General features: G+C 41.4%; 1 protein-coding gene across 15 annotated transcripts; it reads left to right on the top strand.

The window, feature by feature from the left end:
* The first annotated feature begins 851 nt into the window (after nt 1-851).
* Nucleotides 852-17,231, top strand: LOC121459018 (transcription termination factor 1, mitochondrial-like). Of its 15 annotated transcripts, XM_041668501.1 has the most exons (5): nt 852-944; nt 3,181-3,408; nt 4,482-5,376; nt 9,664-9,753; nt 10,441-10,622. In XM_041668501.1, the coding sequence occupies exons 3-5, from the start codon at nt 4,507-4,509 to the stop codon at nt 10,456-10,458; spliced, it is 978 nt and encodes a 325-aa protein (XP_041524435.1). In that variant the 5' UTR covers nt 852-944; nt 3,181-3,408; nt 4,482-4,506; the 3' UTR covers nt 10,459-10,622. The 15 variants fall into 15 exon arrangements, with proteins under 15 accessions (XP_041524435.1, XP_041524436.1, XP_041524437.1 ...); XM_041668502.1 differs by lacking the exons at nt 9,664-9,753; nt 10,441-10,622 and adding an exon at nt 17,038-17,231; XM_041668503.1 differs by lacking the exon at nt 9,664-9,753 and having other exon boundaries at nt 10,441-10,620.
* The last annotated feature ends 1,720 nt before the right edge of the window (nt 17,232-18,951 follow it).

Consider the following 18,951-nt stretch of genomic DNA (forward strand, 5'->3'; position numbering starts at 1 on the left):
ACTCAAGCAGAACGGTACTGTCGCTTCATTGGTAAATCTGTTTCTGTATTCTGGTATCTCCGGCATGACTCAGCATATACTTGGCATGGGGTTTAAACAATCTGTGGTGTTTTCTATTGATAAGTTTTTATTCGCTGCTACAAATTTTGTTTTTTCCATTACTCAAGGTTTTCAGCATCAGGGTTTCCTCAACATAAAACAAAGACATTCGATTTGCCAATTCGTTACTTACTTCAGTCTCTCCTTCTGCCGGGTCATTACTAATCATTTTCTTACTTGCTCTTCACCTTTCACCCTCTACCTTTGGTCTTCCTATTCCCCAAACCCTCCAATATCTCAGCTACACTTTTTCACAATGGCGTCCCTTTCATAGGGACTTACGCCTGCTCTGGTGTTCACAGAAGAAAATGCGGAGACAGGCAGAGCAATGAACATTCAGGTGGCTTCACTTACCAGGTAAACCGATTATTGGTAATTTAAATTCCCAAAGAGAAACCTTTAGTCTTACAAGTACCAAACCAAACAGAAAAATGCAAAAGAAATTAATGACCGATAAAACAATCTAAGAGGAAGAGTGAGATAAAAATCCTAACCTGTTCCTTGGTACAGAGGGAATGCCAACCCCAGCAAGGTGAAGCCTTGGCCCGCCCTGCTTTCTAAACCAGCTCGAGGCCCTTGCTAGCATCCAGAACGGTCTCTTGCCGCCCCCTGCTGGGCAGCCAGGGTCAGATTCGCGGGAATTTAGGCCTGCGCCGCCTGGGGACGCAGATCCGATGACGTCACCCGCGCCCGGCTGGAGGCCGGAAGTTAGTCTTTACTTCCGCCCTTCCATCTCTCCTGTTCCTCTAGAAGCGGAAGTAAAAGGCGCCTGCCGCGAGTTTTGTTACCGCGCGAGTCCTATGTATCGCTCCGGGTGAGGCTGGGAGCTGCTGCAGTGATTATAAGTGGGTCGCGTGTCTGTGCTCTACAGTGCCATTGCTAAAGGCCTTTGCAGAATTGCGCTGGGGATAAGGAAAGCCTGTGATGAGGAACTAAGGTGGTTTTGAGTGTAGACTCCTCAAGTCCTCTCCACTTCAGATAGCAAAAGGAGCTCGGATTGTGTCAGAATTTGTAACTTTAGGGACAGTGCCCACCCTTTACGTCGCTGTGTATGTGGGGGAATTAAGAAGAAAATGTATATGAAACGCTGAGTTCTGGTTACCCGTTGTGATTCCACTGCCTTTCCCCAGCTCGCACGGAGGTGGGCGTTTTGTTGCCGTTTTCTTTTCTTCATGAGTGAGAAATATTCAGTTTGCGGGAGGTACTGAGACTCACACAATCAATCTCTTTATTCTCTACCTCGCTGGTGATATCTCGCCTTTTCTTTTCCGGATTGGAGGTGCGATGGTAGAAATATCAGCTCCTTACCTTTTCTGGGGATATCCGAAGTCTCCAATTGTAAGACAAATAAGATGTGAAGAAGCAGTTCTGTAAAAAAAATTCTATACTTAAATGCCGTGTCAGAGGATTAGCTGGATTGTAGTACCCCACTGCTAGGAATTACCTATTTTTTAAAAAAGCCCGTTAGCTGTCCATCGTGGGACAGAAGGGAACATAAATCCTCAGAGTCACTAATTACAGTCACCAATATTTGCATGTTATTCGCTAAACTTAGCATTACTTTTTAAAAAATGGTTTCTTTTGAGTGGAAAATAGAAGTAAATATTTGTTATTTACTTTCTTAAAAAAGACTGCATTAGGCTATGCAGTCACCTTGCCGGAGGTTACAGGTTCAGCTCTTAAAAGGGAGATTGTGTTTATGCAAGACTTTGCTGTACAGCTAGGATTCCAGAAATTGACCCTATCTGAAGGAAAAGACAGTTTGACAATATAAGTGAAACTCACAAAGGGTGTGTGTCTTACGAAAGTGGAAAGTACTGGCTGGGGAGGAAGGGATCTAATAAGAAGGGGATAGGGAAATAGGAGAATTACGGGGGGAAATAATATAGGGCATGTTTCTAATGTAGACTTTAGATTTATATAAGTTATCTACGTATGTGCATGTGTTTTACATAGAAGCAAAAGAGGAACATTGGAGGAGGAAAAGGACTATTATAGGGTGAAATCCATTATTTGTTATGTCAGTTAAAATGATGAAAAGACAGGGAAGACAAAGAGATTAGAATGGACTAGGATTCAGAACAAGATTTCCTTGTTAGTGTTTGTGAGTGAAGCTGATGCACGGTTTGATGATTGTAGGGATAAGACAGAAGAAGACAATCAGCCCGATGATTGTAGGGATAAGACAGAAGAAGACAATCAGCCCTCACGGTGCTTATCGCAGATGACGTTAATCAGAGGAGAGCTAGTTTGGGGGCTGCATAGATATGCCCAGTTCAGTCTTGTCCATGTTGAATGATTTAGACAGTATTTGCTTGAGGATAAGTTATATAAAGAGAAACAAAATCTAATTGTGACAGATCTAACAGAAACCCTAACAGATTTTATTTTTAGCTGTCTTGGCATACCTTTTTGCATACTTTTGGTTATCTGTATTAGAATTTCTCTCGAATATTCTGTGGCACATTTACCTGTTTACTATGGTATAATAATCTGAGGAAAATTGACTAAATGCAGATTTTTTTTAATTTTTATTTATTTTTTTTTTTTTTTTGGTTTTTTGAGACAGGGTTTCTTTTTATTGCTTTGGAGCCTGTCCTGGAACTAGCTCTTGTAGACCACGCTGGCCTCAAACTCACAGAGATCCACCTGCCTCTACCTCCCAAGTGCTGGGATTAAAGGCATGCACCACCACTGCCCGGTATAAAAGCAGAAATTTTCACAGGATAAGACAAGTACAATTTAAGAATTATGCTGTTTTTTTCTCCTTATCTCACTGGATCTTACACTCTTATTTATAAATTTTTTTATAAAACTTGTCTGATTGTCATCTGATAGTGTTCTCCAGCAGAGGTCACCCAAGAGGATCTGGAAGGGAAAAGGTTGAACTGTACAAGCTAGAGCCTTTTGCCTTTTGTTTTTTTATGTATATTTTTTTATTAATTACTTGAGAATTTTGATTATATTCACCCCTCCTTCTACTCCTCCCACATTCTCATCCCATTCCATAACCGTTCAACTTTGTGTTCTCTCTCTCTCTCTCTCTCTCTCTCTCTCTCTCTCTCTCTCCTCCCTCTCAAGCCATTGAGTTCAATTGGATTTACCTATATACCTTTGGGTATATGGCCATCATTGGAGTACTTGACCTACTAAGAGCTACTCAGAAGTAAAAGGAGGACATGTTTGTACCTAGGTGTGATGGAGAAGAAGGTTTATTGTAGATATGAGGAAGAGAACAGCCAAACAGCCAGAGGCATTTGAAAGAGTTCAAGGTGGGCATGACCAGCAGACTGAGCCGGACTCTGTGAGGTGAGGAGATGGGGGAGAGGGAGAGAGGAGAACCTTGTGTGGAAGCCAAGAGACCAGAAGGCAAAAATGCCCAGAAAGGATTAAAAGGGCCAGCGGAGCCAAATAGCTGGATTATATAGGGAAGAGCAACTGTGGGGAGGGCAGCCCAGCCCCTGGGCTGGATGGAGCATTCAAGGTAGGGTTGGGGTGTGGCAACTTGTAGGGACTGGGGCATGCTGGGAGAACATGGCAGCCAGGTTGGCTGTGACATGTTAATTTGGCACCTCAGCCAATTGTCCCAGATTTAAGACCTAAGAACCCTTAAATTGGAAAACCAGTTCCTCCTTTTCTGTTTTTGTATTGGAGATTGAACTCAAGGCCTCATGCATGTTAAGCATGTGCTATACCATTGAATACTCCATCCTGTTTTGAAGATGGAAATTAACTTAGAAATATTGCATTGCGGTCAGGGAAACAATTTGGTAAACTGATATTGGCAGCTGTTGTCCAGAGATTTGGATAGGTTAAGAATCACTGTGATCCATTTAAAGGGATCACAGAAATCCAGAAAAAGACACTGAAGATGGAAATTAGACAATCGGAAGTGTTGTTTTTTTAGGGCTACATTTAGAGTTTGAAATCAAGGTGGTCAGAAGCAAAGAAATCTACTGTCTGTGGGTAGGGGCAGGTCAGATATCTGCCGAGTTGAAAGGCAAGATGGTAGTGAAAATGCCATGTAATAGGAAGAAACCAAGATGTAGAAACCAGAAAAAGACGGGTGGAGAAGTCATACTGGATGGAAGAAATAGGCACAGTGAAGTGAAAAGAACAGTAAAGGGCAGGGCAGTTTGGGGCAGCAGCAGCAGCAGCAGTGATGCCGTTCTGCTTCTCTTTCTGTTGAGAGCCCTCTGTCCCTGGGGATCCAATAGACGTAGTGAGGCAGAGTGTGAGTGCAGAACCAGGAAAGTTGAAGGAATCGGTGTTTTCTGCTGGAAAGGCCCATTGTGGTTAAGGGATCCTAATATTGTCATAGGCTCTTTAACACAGGCATTCATATAATATTGCATGCTAACACTGTATGTTATTTTACACAGCATTTGAAAAACTTTGGGCTATCTGATGATGGCGTCAAGAAAAGTCTGGAGTATGGGAAAGAGCTTCCTCTTTGGTTCAAGAGGTTGGACGATCCAATATTCAGCAGAAATTTTTCTCAAGTCAGTTTCATTTCGGCCTTGTAGTGGGAAATGTGGCAGTGAGGACAGGGAACCTTCGGAGAATGAGGACCTGCTGAACAACTTGCTCACCATGGGAGTTGATATTGACTTGGCAAGGAGACGGCAGCCTGGAGTTTTCAACAGGGTGGGTACGAACGAGCAGGAGCTGAGGATATTCCTTCTTTCCAAAGGAGCGAGTGACAAAGTGATTGGTAGCATCATCTCAAGGTACCCACGAGCCATAACACGCACTCCTGAAGGTCTTTCAAAGCGATGGGAGCTGTGGAGGAAGATTATGGCATCAGACCTTGAAATTGTAAATATTTTGGAGCGTTCTCCTGAATCCTTTTTTCGGTCTAATAACAACCTAAACTTAGAGAATAATATAAAGTTCCTCTGCTCTGTTGGATTGACCAATAAATGTCTCTGCCGACTGTTGACCAGGGCTCCTAGAACCTTCTCCAATAGCCTGAATTTGAATAAACAAATGGTTGAGTTTTTGCAGGAGACCGGTGTATCCTTAGGTCACAACGATCCCACAGATTTTGTCAGGAAGATAATTTCTAAAAATCCTTCCATCTTAACTCAGAGCACGAAACGAGTGAAAGCTAACATTGAATTTTTGCAGTCAACTTTCAACTTAAACACGGAGGATCTGCTGCTTCTGATATGTGGCCCAGGAGCTGGAATCCTAGATCTTTCCAACGACTGTACCAAAAGAAACTATGCAAATATCCAAGAGAAGCTGCTCTCTCTCGGATGCACTGACGAGGAGGTACAGAAGTTTGTCCTAAGCTATCTCAACATGGTCTTCTTATCAGAGAAAAAGTTTAATGATAAAATAGACTGCCTACTAGAAGAAAAAATCAGCATTTCACGAATAATCGAAAACCCTAGGGTTTTGGATGCAAGCATAGATACTTTAAAAACTCGAATCAAAGAGTTGGTACATGCTGGGTATGATTTGAGTTCATCAAACATTGCTCTCCTGTCCTGGAGTCAGAAAAGATATAAAGCTAAATTGAGAAGATTAAATGGGTAGGGCAGTGCTGGAGGAGTCTCAGGAAATCGTTGCAATCTAGTGTTATTTCAAAAAGCAAACATTTTATTTTTAAAAATATTTTAAAAATGTCTAAGATTACATTTATTTGTATATGTGTTTTTTTGTGTATATATTTTTTTTAGGGTGTGCGTGTGCGTGTGCAAATGCTCACGTGTGTGTGCATGCCATGGCACGTGGACATTGAAGACACATTTTAGGAGTTGGGCCTCCGTCATCAGGCTTCGAGGCAAAGTGTTTTACCCACCTAGCCATCTTGCTGGCCCACGAGTTTTGATTTTCACCACAGACATGCTATAGTGATTCTGTGGATACTTTGTTTATAGGTTGTAAGAACTCATAGTTAGTATGCTCAGATATGGTCCTTCCAGCTACTTCTTCCTAGTTTAAGTTGATGTAACAGTCTATATATGGTGTGGGCTGTGGCTGCTGTGGAGCAGTAGTTCTGAATTCTACATTAGGACAATGTATCTGCTTTCACAGTTTCTGTCAGCTTTTGGGGCTATAGCTTAGTGGGTGAAAGCTTTCTCAGTACATGGAAGGACCTTGGTCAGATGCCCAGCACAGGAAAAAGAAATTGATGCTTTTACATGCATTAGTTCTGTTTATTCTCATTGTTTTCAATTCCAAGATTTTCTTTTATTTCATTATAGCTAATGTGTAATGCCTAGAAAAATAGTAAAATATGAGTTTCCATCATTTACATTTTTTTTCATTTGAACAACTAGTACCCTTTCCCATGACAAAATTAACTATGGGTTATGTTTGATTTCTTTTATACAGTAATTTAGAAAGTAAAATAATGACTTCCCAAAGATGTTAATATCTTAGTTGCCAGAAGCATGAGGATATAGTACATTGCAGATGTGCTAAATTAAAATGTAGTTAAGAATCTCAGCACTTGGAAGACGGAGGCAGGAGGACTGTGAATTTGAGACCAGCCTGGTTCATAACCTTGAGACTGCCTCAAAAATGCTTAGGTGAAAAGTTTTAAAAAGGGGAGATGATCCTGAATTATTTGGGTGGTCTTTAGGTCATTTAATCAAAGGCCATTAAAAATGAAAGAAGGCTGTAAAAGATATCAGAGGAGGCAGTATAAGAAAGACTTGTCTGCTGTTTTTGGCTTTTATAGGGAAGAGAAGAGCAGTAGGTAAGAATGTAGGCGCCTCCGGCAGAAGTACACTCTCCTTTAGGGATGGGCCTGTTGGCGTGTTGAGATTAGCCCAGGGGACCAGTATCCAGCCCCGTTCTATAGCACCACAAGAATAAATTTGTATCGTTTGAAGATTGTACCTGGCTAGCAGAAATTGTGTAGCAATTGTGATTGTAAGTGCCAAGAGTTATACAGGATGGACGGGAATATATACAGTCATTGGGCACTAAAGACGTGGTTGGCAGGCATATGGATAATGACTGTCCATCAAGACTAACTTTTCAAATAATAGGGTTTGAATGCAGTTGAAGTAAAGCCTTTTAAACAAAGCTTTAAATCAGATAAGACCTTATGTAGAGGCACACAGACCACAGAGCTAGGCACATAGGCCCATAAACAGAAATAGGTTGCTGATGAAGGCTCGAGCCAATCTCCCCCTCTCCTCCCTTTCTCTCCTATCCCCTCCCCTCCTACCCTTTCCCATGATCCCATGCTCCCAATTTACTCAGGAGACCTTGTCTTTTTCTACTTCCCATGTACAATAGATCCATGAATGTCAGCGAAAGAAAGCCAGTTCTTAAAAACAAACAAGAGCAACACAAACAAATTCCAAAATATTTTCTGTTGTTGAAAGTGAAAGGAGCATTCATATTTTCAGTGGATGTGCAGGAGGGTGGGCAGGAAGTTAAATCACAAGAAAGAAAAGACTTGATACTGTCTTCCAGAGAGAAGACACGCTTTGGTCACTCTTCCTGTTGCTTTTCTTTGTATAGCACACCCATGCAAGCATATATTAACTGGGTATAGTACCTTGGGAAAGTACCTTGCTCGTTAATGGTGATACTGGATATTCAAAATGTAGGTGGGAGAATTATTCCATATTACAACTTTGTAGTGAATGCAAAGCATGCATGCACATAGATTGATTAGTCTTTACACAACACTGCATTAAGAAAAATTTATTTGATTAATGATGCGGAAAGAGTAGGATTTCACAATGAATCTTTTATCTCTGTACCAAATTACACTTAAAGTCCTTGCTAAAATATGGTTTAAATCAGAACCAAAATCTTGCATGTATTTTGCATTTTTTCTTCCCTTGTTACATAGCTAAGCTTTGTGAATTTTAAAGAAAAACAAGTGAAAACAAATGGGTCAGCTACATTTTTAAAGATTAGAAGAATTCAGAGGCATGCGCATCTTTTGAGGGAGTAACTACATAATTAAAATGAGCAAGAAGATACACATGGGGGCTGGAGAGATAGCACAGTGCTTAGGAGTACTTGCTGCTCTTGAGACCTGGGTTTGGTTCCCAGCGCCCACATCAGGCAGCTCACAACCCTCTTTAACTTTAGCCCTAGGGGATCTGATAGCCTTCTGGCCTCTCTGGGTACCTGTGTGCATGTGTGCACATATACATATAGATAAATAAAAGATACAAATGACTTGCTGATGATATTCTATTGGCAATTGTTTCCTCCAGCATTATCAAAATTAGTCCTCTCACAGCTCAGTGTCTCACCAGGTTCCCGAGGCAATATGGGCTAAACAGGAACAATCTTGAAGATCCTCAGTGCAGAGATGTGTTGGCCTTTACCACACTGTCTCTAAGCCATGAGATAGTCAGACTCAGGCCCCTGCTCTTCCTGGTACTGGAGATATAGCCAAGAACCAATGGTTGAGGAACTCGTAGGTCCTAGGGGATGGATGATATCGGACTGTTCCTTAAATATACACCTGTGCCCACAGATTAGTGCCCAGCTCTAATTAATCTCAGCTCTCATCAGAGAAACTCCTTTGTGCAGTGCAGGGTCATTAATGCGGAAATGCACAGCTAGTCTGTGGAGTGCTCAGCCATTACTGTAACATACGCCTTTCCTCAAACTCGGAGTATTTGGAAGAGGTGGTTGACAGATTTTAAGAGCCAGAGGTTGGGGCAGGCTCGAGCTAAACAGTATATTCTGGACATGGAAATGCCATTGTGCCCATGAGTACACCGTGGTTCTGGCTGTCTGCACAAGACCTGCACTAGATCAAGTCAGGCAGCATTCCAGTTCGGAGGGCGAAGGGTGCACGAAAGTCCTCATTTCCAGCTGACAAGTAATTGACAGTTGATGGCTGCTAGCAGAGGGAGAGTTAGCCTCTCTCTCTCTCTCTCTCTCTCTCTCTCTCTCTCTCACACACACACACACACACACACACACACACACACGGATATGATTTCTGGTAGGTAGGCCATGCTTCCGTGGATGGCTCCACACCAGTGTATAAATGAGCATCACAAGTTGGACTCAATGTGTTAATTAAAAAAACAGACATGAAATTGGGAAAAGGGTTGGAGGGGTGTGGACAGTGGATCCAGGAGGCGAGGCGGTAGAGGAAGGAGTGGGTGGTGAATAGAATCAAAGTACATCGTATGTGTGGTGATCTTTTAAAAATAAATTCAAAAGCATTTACAGCGGAAAGGGATTTATTCTCTGATAATGCATATCCATTGCTCGAATCCTTGAACAATACAAAGAGATAAAATTACAGCTAACGTTGAAGTTGAGGCAATGTTCTTTTATTCTTAGTTCACAAGGATTTGTTTATTTAAATTAGGGATGAGTGGATGAATGATGACTTTTGAGAAATCCTTTTAAAACCATCCCTTTCAGTCCTTTAGTGAATGGCATCAATGGATTTCTTTATATCATCCTCTGTTTTAATGAAATTTAAACTGCTTTTTTATCTCTAAATTTACTTTCTGTTTTATTGTTAGTTCTTTTTTTTAAATTTATTTATTTATTAAAGATTTCTGTCTCTTCCCCGCCACCACCTCCCATTTCCCTCCCCCTCCCCCAATCAAGTCTCCCTCCCTCCTCAGCCCGAAGAGCAATCAGGGTTCCCTGCCCTGTGGGAAGTCCAAGGAACCCCCACCTCCATCCAGGTCTAGTAAGGTGAGCATCCAAACTGTCTAGGCTCCCACAAAGCCAGTACGTGCAGTAGGATCAGAAACCCATTGCCGTTGTTCTTGAGTTCTCAGTAGTCCTCATTCTTGAGTTCTCAGTAGTCCTCATTGTCCGCTATGTTCAGAGAGTCCGGTTTTATCCCAGGCTTTTTCAGACCCAGTCCAGCTGGCCTTGATGAGTTCCCAATAGAACATCCCCATTGTCTCCGTGTGTGAGTGCACCCCTCGCGGTCCTGACTTCCTTGCTCATTCTTTTTAAAAAATTATTCTCTCACATTATATCCATCCCCTCCCTTCTCTCCTCCCAGCCCCTTCTCCCTGTTTCATTTCAGGAAAGGCCAGGGCTCCATTGGATAGCAACCAAACATGGCATACCAAGTTGCAGTAAGACTAGGCACCTCCCCTCATATTAAGGCTGGGTAACCTGTAGGAAGAAAGGGGTCACCAAAGCAGTCAAAAGACTCAGACACAGCCTCTGCTCCCACTGTTGGAAGTCACACAAAAAGACTAAGCTAACAACTGTAACACATGCAGAGGGCCTAGGCCAGTCCATGCAGGCTCCCTGGCTGTCAGTTCAGTTTCTCTGAGTCCCTATGAGCCCAGGTTAGTTAATTCTGTGGGTATTTTTGTGTCGTTGACTCCGCTGGCTCCTACAATTTTTCCTCCTCTTTTGCAGGATGCCCTGAGTTCGTGAGTCTGCATTTGTTTCCATCAGTTGGAAGAAGCCTCTCTGATGACGATTATGCTAGACTCCTGTCTACAAGTATAGCCAAATATATTAGGGATCGTTAATTGATCTCTCTCTCCCTCTCCCCTCCCCTATCTGTCTCTCTCTCCCTCCCTCCCTCCCTCCCTCCCTCCCTCCCCCCCCCCCTCTCTCTCTCTCTCTCTGCTGGTTGTCTTTGGTTCAATCCTGGATCTCTGGGTTCCTGGTCCTTCAGGCAGTGACAGAGCTGGGCTCCCTTTCCTGGCATGGGTCTCAAGCTTGACAGGTCATTGGTTGGCCACTTTCACAATTTCTGCACCACCGTCAAATCCCTGTACATCTTGTAGTCAGGACAAATTTTAGGTGAAAGGTTTTATAACTGGGTTGGGGTCCCAATCCCTCCACTGAAAATCTTGCCTAGTTACAGGCGATCGCTGGTTCAGGATCCGTATCCTCTATACTAAGAGCCTTAGCTAGGAGTCATCCTTTTAGATCTCTGGGAGTTTCCATTAACCTACTAATGTTTTCCTTAAATTATTCACTAGTGTTTACAGTGGGGCTGTGTGGCAGATGGTATATGTATCCCCCCTACACACACACACACACTTTTTAGTTTTGGTTTTTCAAGACAGGGTTTCTCTTTGTAGCCTTGGCTGTCCTGGAACTAGCTCTGTAGACCAGGCTGGTCTTAAACTCACAGAGATTGCCTGCCTCTGCCTCATGAGTGCTGGGATTAAAGGTGTGCACCACCACCAGCCGGCTATATCCTCCCCTTTTAATTATTAAAGTTCTGGTATTATTGTTCGTGGTTTAGAAGGAGATTGCCTCTTTGTTGGGGTTTTAGTTAGGCCATGGTTGTGTTAGCTTCATCAAGAAAATTTGGAAGCTTGTCATTTCCCCTCCCCCATACTCTAAGACTAAAAACTAAAAATTAGACATTTCTTTAAAGTTTGTCAGAACTTGTCTGTAAGATCATTGGAGAATTGTGAAGGCTTCTAAAAGAGCTTTTTACATACGTTTTTGGCAAATGTCCTTATAAAATCCCACCTACTTGATGTATTTTGATCATGTAACATAGGTAAATCCTCACTCAACTGAATGAACGAAGCAAAAGCATCATTCCGTTTACACGAAATTCTAGGAACTGCTTCTCGGCCTGTGTCAGAAAGTAGATCATGGGTCGGTGTGGCGGGGAAGGCTGGGTGGGAAATGAAGTGAAGCTGGTTCCACTGAGGACACAGGCGAGCTTTTGGAAGTAATGTACATAGGTAGTGTCTTGATTGTGGTGGTAGTTTTGTGAGTGAATGTGCATGAGAAAATTCATCCAATCATACATTTTACATAGAGTGGTCTTCAGCTGCACTAAGCAAAGGTGAACAGTTCATTCAACGTTGGCTTAAGATACCATTAAAATTCTACAATCTTAGCTAGATATGTTGGAACATACCTGAAATAGCAGCACGTGGGCATGAATGCAGGACCAGAAGTTCAAGTGCAGTCTGAGCAAGTGAGAACTGTCTTAAAAGAGAAGAAAATGATGTATGCCTGTATGTGTGTTTCCAGATCCGCTTCAGCATTCTTAAACTAATGCAACTAACTTCATGTCTGTATCCATGCCAAGAACAAAGCAACGCCTCTTTTTTAGAAAAGACATTGGAAGTCCTAGGAAGCTATCTGGGAAGAAATACTGATAGATTCGTATTCATACCCCAGACTTTTTTTATTTTAAATGGAATAATCAGGAGTCCTAAACTATAAGCCTTGGCCTTGGCCTTACCATTAGCAACCTATACTCAAGTCATAGTGGCATAGGTTAGACCAGGACTTCATAAGCTTTTCCACTTATAACCCTTTTTCACTTGAGATATTTTTAGCTAACTGGGCTCATATGTATATAAAATAGGCATATAAACAAAACATTTACTTATCGTAAATCACAAAGAGATTTATTTTAAAGCAGTTTTTGCTATACATATAAATTTCTCATTTATTAGTGATGGAAAGCAAAGTACTATTGATAAAATGTTTACTTTTACCCAAGCAATTAAATCTTGGCTAACTATTTGATGTTGGTGAACCCAGAGCATTTTCAGTGTTTTTCAGGGTTGGTTGATAATTTTGATTTTCTAATTGTCAAAGTTGAGAACCAATTCACATAAATAGATATATGAAGCAACAAACGTATGCTTAGGGCCACTGCAGAAATTGCTAAAAATTCTCATCTATTCTTAAGCTAAAATTTCTTTAAGGACTTAAAAAAATGAAACTCAAGTCAGGAACTCAGCACTTTTTTTTTTTTTAAATCAAATGTTCTAACACAATATAGTCCAAAGAGCCAGTAATGCGGTGCATGCTGAAGATTACAATAGGAAAATATTAAAGACCCGTAGCCATTATATTTTCATAAGAGCAGGAAACCTGAACAGTAAAACCGTGCGACTCGAAGCATGCAGGAGAGTGCCGCTGAGTAACCGGAACACTGGCTCTTTACATTGTTTGTGAGGTGCAGAGGGGCGTTCTGCGCCTTCACAACTAAGACTCTCAAGTGCAGTTGTGTGTGAGCACTTCCAGGAACATGTTTGAGTTAGAATTACTGTTTTGTTTCCAAATTTTACACAGTGCCCATGTGTGACCCCCATGTGACCCCCTAGGGCTCACACGGCGAGGACACCTGCAGGCTTTCATTTTCGTAGTGAGCAACTTGCTTTTCTTTTTTCTTTTTCCAACACCGGGTTTCTCTGTAGGTTAGAGCTTGTCCTGAAACTAGCTCTTGTAGACCAGGTTGCCCCGAACTCACAGAGATCCGTCTGCCTCTGCCTCCGGAGTGCTGGGATTAAAGGCCTGCGCCACCACGGTCTGGCTATGAGCAACTTCTGAGAGCACCTAAGAGCGGCGGCTGGAATTTACCAAGAGAGCAGGGCAGCCCTGTTTTGTCCTCCCTAGTCCAGGAGTGGTGTACAGTGAGACTTGGAGCTTTCTGTTTCTAGAAAACAGTTTCTTAGGAGGACCTCGGCCTTGTGGTGAGCCACCGTGTCTCTACGGTTAGAAAAGCAAATGGAATCACATTCTCCGTTCTTTTTCTAAGATCAGGCCCTGGTTGGAGACATTCCTTTCTTGTTGCTTCCCTGCTGTGAGGGAGCTCTGCTTGTCTTGTTACCACGTAAAGATTAGCTCCAATGCCTACAACTACATCAGTGCACTTAGGGCTACCTCATCCCACTTGGAACACTGTGTGTGACTGTCTCTCAGCCCTGCTCCGCCTCTTCCAGATGTCTGCTGTTTTGATGGAAGCCATATGCCTACACTTCACATAGGCACGACATACATGGCTTCAGTTTATCAGCCGAGCTTCGTGTGATAAACTTCACTGAATTTAAAGTTTACTTTAGCGTGTGAGCAACTGATAACAAAATTAATTATAGAAGTTATGGGTCACCGATGAAATATAGCTTGATACAAATATTAAAATTATGTCTTAATCATTCTGTGTTTACTTGTGTTTACTTGTAAGTTCTCTTGGTGTGCTGCAGGGGGAAGGGGAAGGGTAGACAGCCTTTAGTCTCTACAATTTTCCAGAGGCAGATAGCTGCAAGTCTGGTTGATGATTCGAACTAAATGGAACATTCCATAGACGCCACGCAGTTTCCAGCGGGTTATAGGCTCTGTCAGCCTCAAGCTGAAGAAAAAAAAACCAATACTTGTGTTTTTGTTTTGGGCTTTTGAGACAGGCTTTCCGTGTGTAGCCCTGGCTTTCCTGGAACTCACTTTCTAGAGCAGGCTGACCTTGAACTCAGAGATCTGCCAGCCTCTGCCTCCCAAGTGCTGGGATTAAAGGCGTGCACCACCACTGCCTGGCTTGGAAGTATGCTCTTATATACAGCTTTCTTTTGGTTTAATAGATACCCATTTCTTTTTAAACAAATACCATTTCTTGATTGGACAGTTATGAAACGATGTAATTTTGGAAGCTTTTTGCATTCTTTCACCTTGACTTTAACAATCTCTGCTTGTTATACCATCCTAATGCCTCAAAATCCATAGCATTGTCTTCCAGCTATGACAAGAAAACTACATACACCCATGAATCTCAAATCTCAATAACATGGCTGCCTAAACAAGACCTTAACAATGACCAATTTAGTTGACATGCCAACATGGATGGGAGAAATCTCCAGAGGCCCCACACCTAGATAAAGAGCTACAGGCAGTTAGTGACTGCTGAGAGAGGGAGAACCAGCCTTCCCCAGGGATGAACCTCCTAAATGGTTATCCATTACCAAGCGGTCAGCCCTAAAAACATACTGATGCAAGCATCACTGAACAGACTCAACAGGTTGTAGTCATGAATTATTCACATTCATTTGTAACAATAATACTTAAAGAAAAAGAGGCTGTGAATTTGAGAGGGAGTGGGTTTAGGAGGAGTGGGAAAGAAACGAGGGAAGGAGGGGTGTGTAATTATATTTTGCTTAAATAAAAAATTAAAAATACATAGTACTGTCTTTGTACTTATTTAGGTACCATTTCCATATTGACTACCCTTGGTTAACTTTGACATTTAAGCCCCCATGGCATTCATTGTGTGTCTGTATATTAAACTTAACATAGAATCATTGCAACTAATCCAATCCTTTGCTAACCTTTTCATCCTTTCAGGAGGTTATATTTTTTTTTTAAAAAATCTAGTTGTTGCATATGAAGTGAGGGAATCAGATTTTGTTCTGAAAACAAATGTTATATATCAGGTAAGCACATTATAAACCAATTTTGATTTCTACATTATTCTGAAGGTTTAGAGGGCAAAAATCCTTGTGCTTTTGACTTTATCCCATGCCATATCTGATAGTAGCTTTGCTGAGCTTGACATATTTAACTATGGATGGTTATGCTATCCTAGATTGGAGGATTGATATGTGAGGAAAAATGACAAGGTTCAAACTAAGAGGAACATATCTGTATTACAAAGCTCCACATGCACAGCCCATGACCTACAGGGAAAGCACTGTGTGCGCAGTACACGGCCTACAGGGAAAGCAGCACACACACAAGCGAGACAGGAGTGACTGTATGTCTTTAGTGTTTGCATCATACACTCATCTAGTGAATTTTGGTTTACACGCTCCCTGACAAACGAAGGATTGTCAGTAGACTGGAATAGAATAGTCATCATAGAGTGTATTCACTCTTACTCCATGTTCTCTAAACTGGAATTAATACCTTCCTTAGTAAATGGGGCCATGCACTCCTGTGAGCCTTTATTTTCTTTGAAGTCAGTGAGCAGGGGTGAGAGCTTAGTGATAGCTTGATCAACTGGGACCTTTAAGATCCCTTGACATAAACCCCCTCTTTCCTTTCCCAGTCCAGCCGATACAGATGGCCTCTGACCTACAATGGTGTTATGCCAAAAAAAAAAAAAAAACCTGATATAGGAAGTTGAAAATGCGCTGAATTTACCTAATCTATTGGACCTATAGCTTAGCATCTGGAGCTGAGTGATCATGTGGCTGACTGGGATCTGGAGCTCGCTGCTGCCCTGCATCAAACAAGGATATCATAACATACTGTTAGCCTGACAAAGATCAAGATTCCGACTTTAGGGCCCAGTTTCTGCTGAACGTGTTATACTTTTGTACTACCATAATGTTGAAAAGCACAAGTCAAACCATTGTAAATTGGGGATCATTTGTATTTATGTAATTACCACATCCTGAGTCAGCCCATAATTACGGTTGGTAGGAGCCTTTATGAGTTCAGAGGTAGCTTTGATAGCTTTTTATTTACAAAAATAATATTCTCCTGATTGCAAGATAGCCACATGGTTACACAACATTGGGAAATACAGAAGAGTAAACACATTTAAGTATTCATAATTTTTGTGGCTTAGAGATAGCATTTGCTAACTTGCAGCATGTAATTTTCTAGTCATTTTCTGAAATAATATGTTACATGTAGAAAATACATATAGAGTGTTTTCTTGCCAAACTTAATTGAAAATGTATTGAACAAATTTGTTAAGTACCAGGTCTGCACTATGTTGTTTAACGGTGTTCTTAGTAATTATATTATGAATGTTATTTTATAGTAGTGAACTTTTAAGTAAAAACAAAGAGTAATGTTGGCACTTAAAAACAAACAAATAAGCAAACCCATTTGCTCCTTCCAAACACCATGCGTCTCAGTGAACTTCTTTGCTGTTAAAATGACCATTCTGAAGTCATGGCACTTCACTTAGGATTTTATTCTTTCACTCTCAATTACATTTTTATGTATTTATCCACAATAAAAAAGAAGAAGAAAACATGATCATGAAAACTAGACTTTATCTGCATTCCATTTTTCCTCATGGTCTAGTGTTACCCTTTCTGTTTTTCTTTCTAAATGTTATGATATATGCCTACATTGCTGGCTTACCTACATATGTGTATACATTCATTCTTCTACAAAATTTGCAATTTCATTTTTCCTTGGCGCTGAATAGCATTTCATTTTACATGTGTACAGGATTATCCTCATCCAGTCATCTGTGGTAAACAACTAGATTTACGTTGTCCGTTCTCTTTAAAATAGGAGGAACCCTTACTCAAGGCTGGTGAGAGTGAAAATTAAGAAAGCCATTATGGAAATCAGCTTGGAGTTTCCTCAAAAAAGGAAGATAGAACTACTACTATATGACCCAGTCATTTCACCCTCGGCACACACCCAGAGGACTTCATACCTTACCAGAGAGACTCTTGTACCTTCATGTGTATTGCTGCCTTAGTCACTGTAGCAAGGAAATGGGACCAAATTAATAAATGTTTTAAATCTATTTTTAGAAATATGTGATGATCTTTTATCTACATTACGCACTATTAGGAACTGTTCTTAGACATATTGAGAACCCTGATCCACAGTGGTTGAGGCATTAGACCTGGAGGCCTAACTTGGGCTCAGGAAGTTACCATGGATGGGAGTGTTATGCTACCATCTAGGAAATCCCATCTTGTTTCTCCTCATCATGATGGACGAGGGAAGACTGCTTAGGAGGAAGGATGGGATCAGTGAAAATGAGGTATGAGAGAGGGGACTAAGGTATGAATATGATCATAATGCATTATTTATGCCTGTATAAAACTGGTGATATAAAAGATATATAAAAAGAATAAAAAAAATTAGCAGATGACCAAACACTGTAAGCTACAAGCCCTACCCTGCCCGAAACTTTTGCGACCTCAGTGGAACTCTGAAACACAGCTTGCTACAATACAGAGAGGACCAAGAGGTGAGTGACAGCAGGACACCACACTCTTTAGGCACTCCATAGTGGGGCAAAAGCCTGGGGCCCCTCCCACACGTGCCTCAGCTTCTCAATCCAGCCAACAGAGCAGTTTTCAACAGGTAGGCTACCCCAATACCTCCTTCCATCCACCTGAACCTGCAAGCTACAAGTCCCATCCCACCCCCAAACTCACCTATCCTCCTGCAACCTCAGTGGACCTCTGGAACACAGAAAGGACCACGAGAGAGGACCACGAGAGGAACTCTAAAGCACAATCTGTGACTATGCAGAGTGGACCAAGAGAGAGAGAGCCAGGACAGTAGACCAAGAGAGTAAGCTAAGAGAGACCTCAGTGGCTCCCTGAGACATAGACATTGACAGTGCCAGGGAGCTTTCACAACTGATAAATAATGTGACAGCATACAAGATTAACTCAAAAATAAAAACACCAACCAGTAGCCCACCTATATACAAATGATAAAGAAACTGAGAAAGAAATAAGAGAAACATCACCTTTCACAATAGCCACAAAAAGCATAAAATATAATGGGGTAACACTAATCAAAAAAGTGAAAGACCTATTCAACATGAACTTTAAGTTTTTGAAGAAAAATTGAAGAAGATACCAGAAAATGGAAAGATCTCTTATTTTCTTGGATAGGTAACAATAAAAATGGCAATCCTACCAAAAGCAATTAATAGATTCAATGCAATCCCCATCAAAATCCCAACACAATTCTTCACAGACCTTGAATGAGCAATAATCAACTCAATATGGAAAAACAAAAAACTCAGGATAGCCAAAACAATCCTGTACAATAAAGGAACTTCTGGAGGCATCACCGTCTCTGACATCAAGCTCTATTACAGAGCTACAGTACTGAAAACAGCTTGGTATTGGCATAAAAACAGAGAGATTGACCAATGGAATTGAATTGAAGACCCAAATAAAATTCACACACCTAGAAAACCTTATTTGCTACAAAGAAGCTAAAATTTTACAATGAAACAAAGAAAACATCAACAAATGGTACTGGCCTGGCATAAGTGGATGTCAACATGTAGAAGAATGAAAATAGATCCATATCTATCCCCATGCACAAAACTCAAGTCCAAAGGATAAAGACCTTAATATAAATCTGACTACACTGAACCTGATAGAAGAGAAAGTGGGAAGTAGCCTGCAATACATGGGCACAGGAGACCACTTCCTAAATATAACC

This window comes from Microtus oregoni, unplaced genomic scaffold (genome assembly GCF_018167655.1).
Source record: "Microtus oregoni isolate MIOR12 unplaced genomic scaffold, Mior012 000018F_ref0000195, whole genome shotgun sequence".
Classification (NCBI taxonomy): domain Eukaryota; kingdom Metazoa; phylum Chordata; class Mammalia; order Rodentia; family Cricetidae; genus Microtus; species Microtus oregoni.

What these genes read in the sequence shown, in the direction of transcription:
- LOC121459018 (XM_041668488.1), top strand. Translation starts at nt 4,507, where the DNA reads ATGATGGCGTCAAGAAAAGTCTGGAGTATGGGAAAGAGCTTCCTCTTT.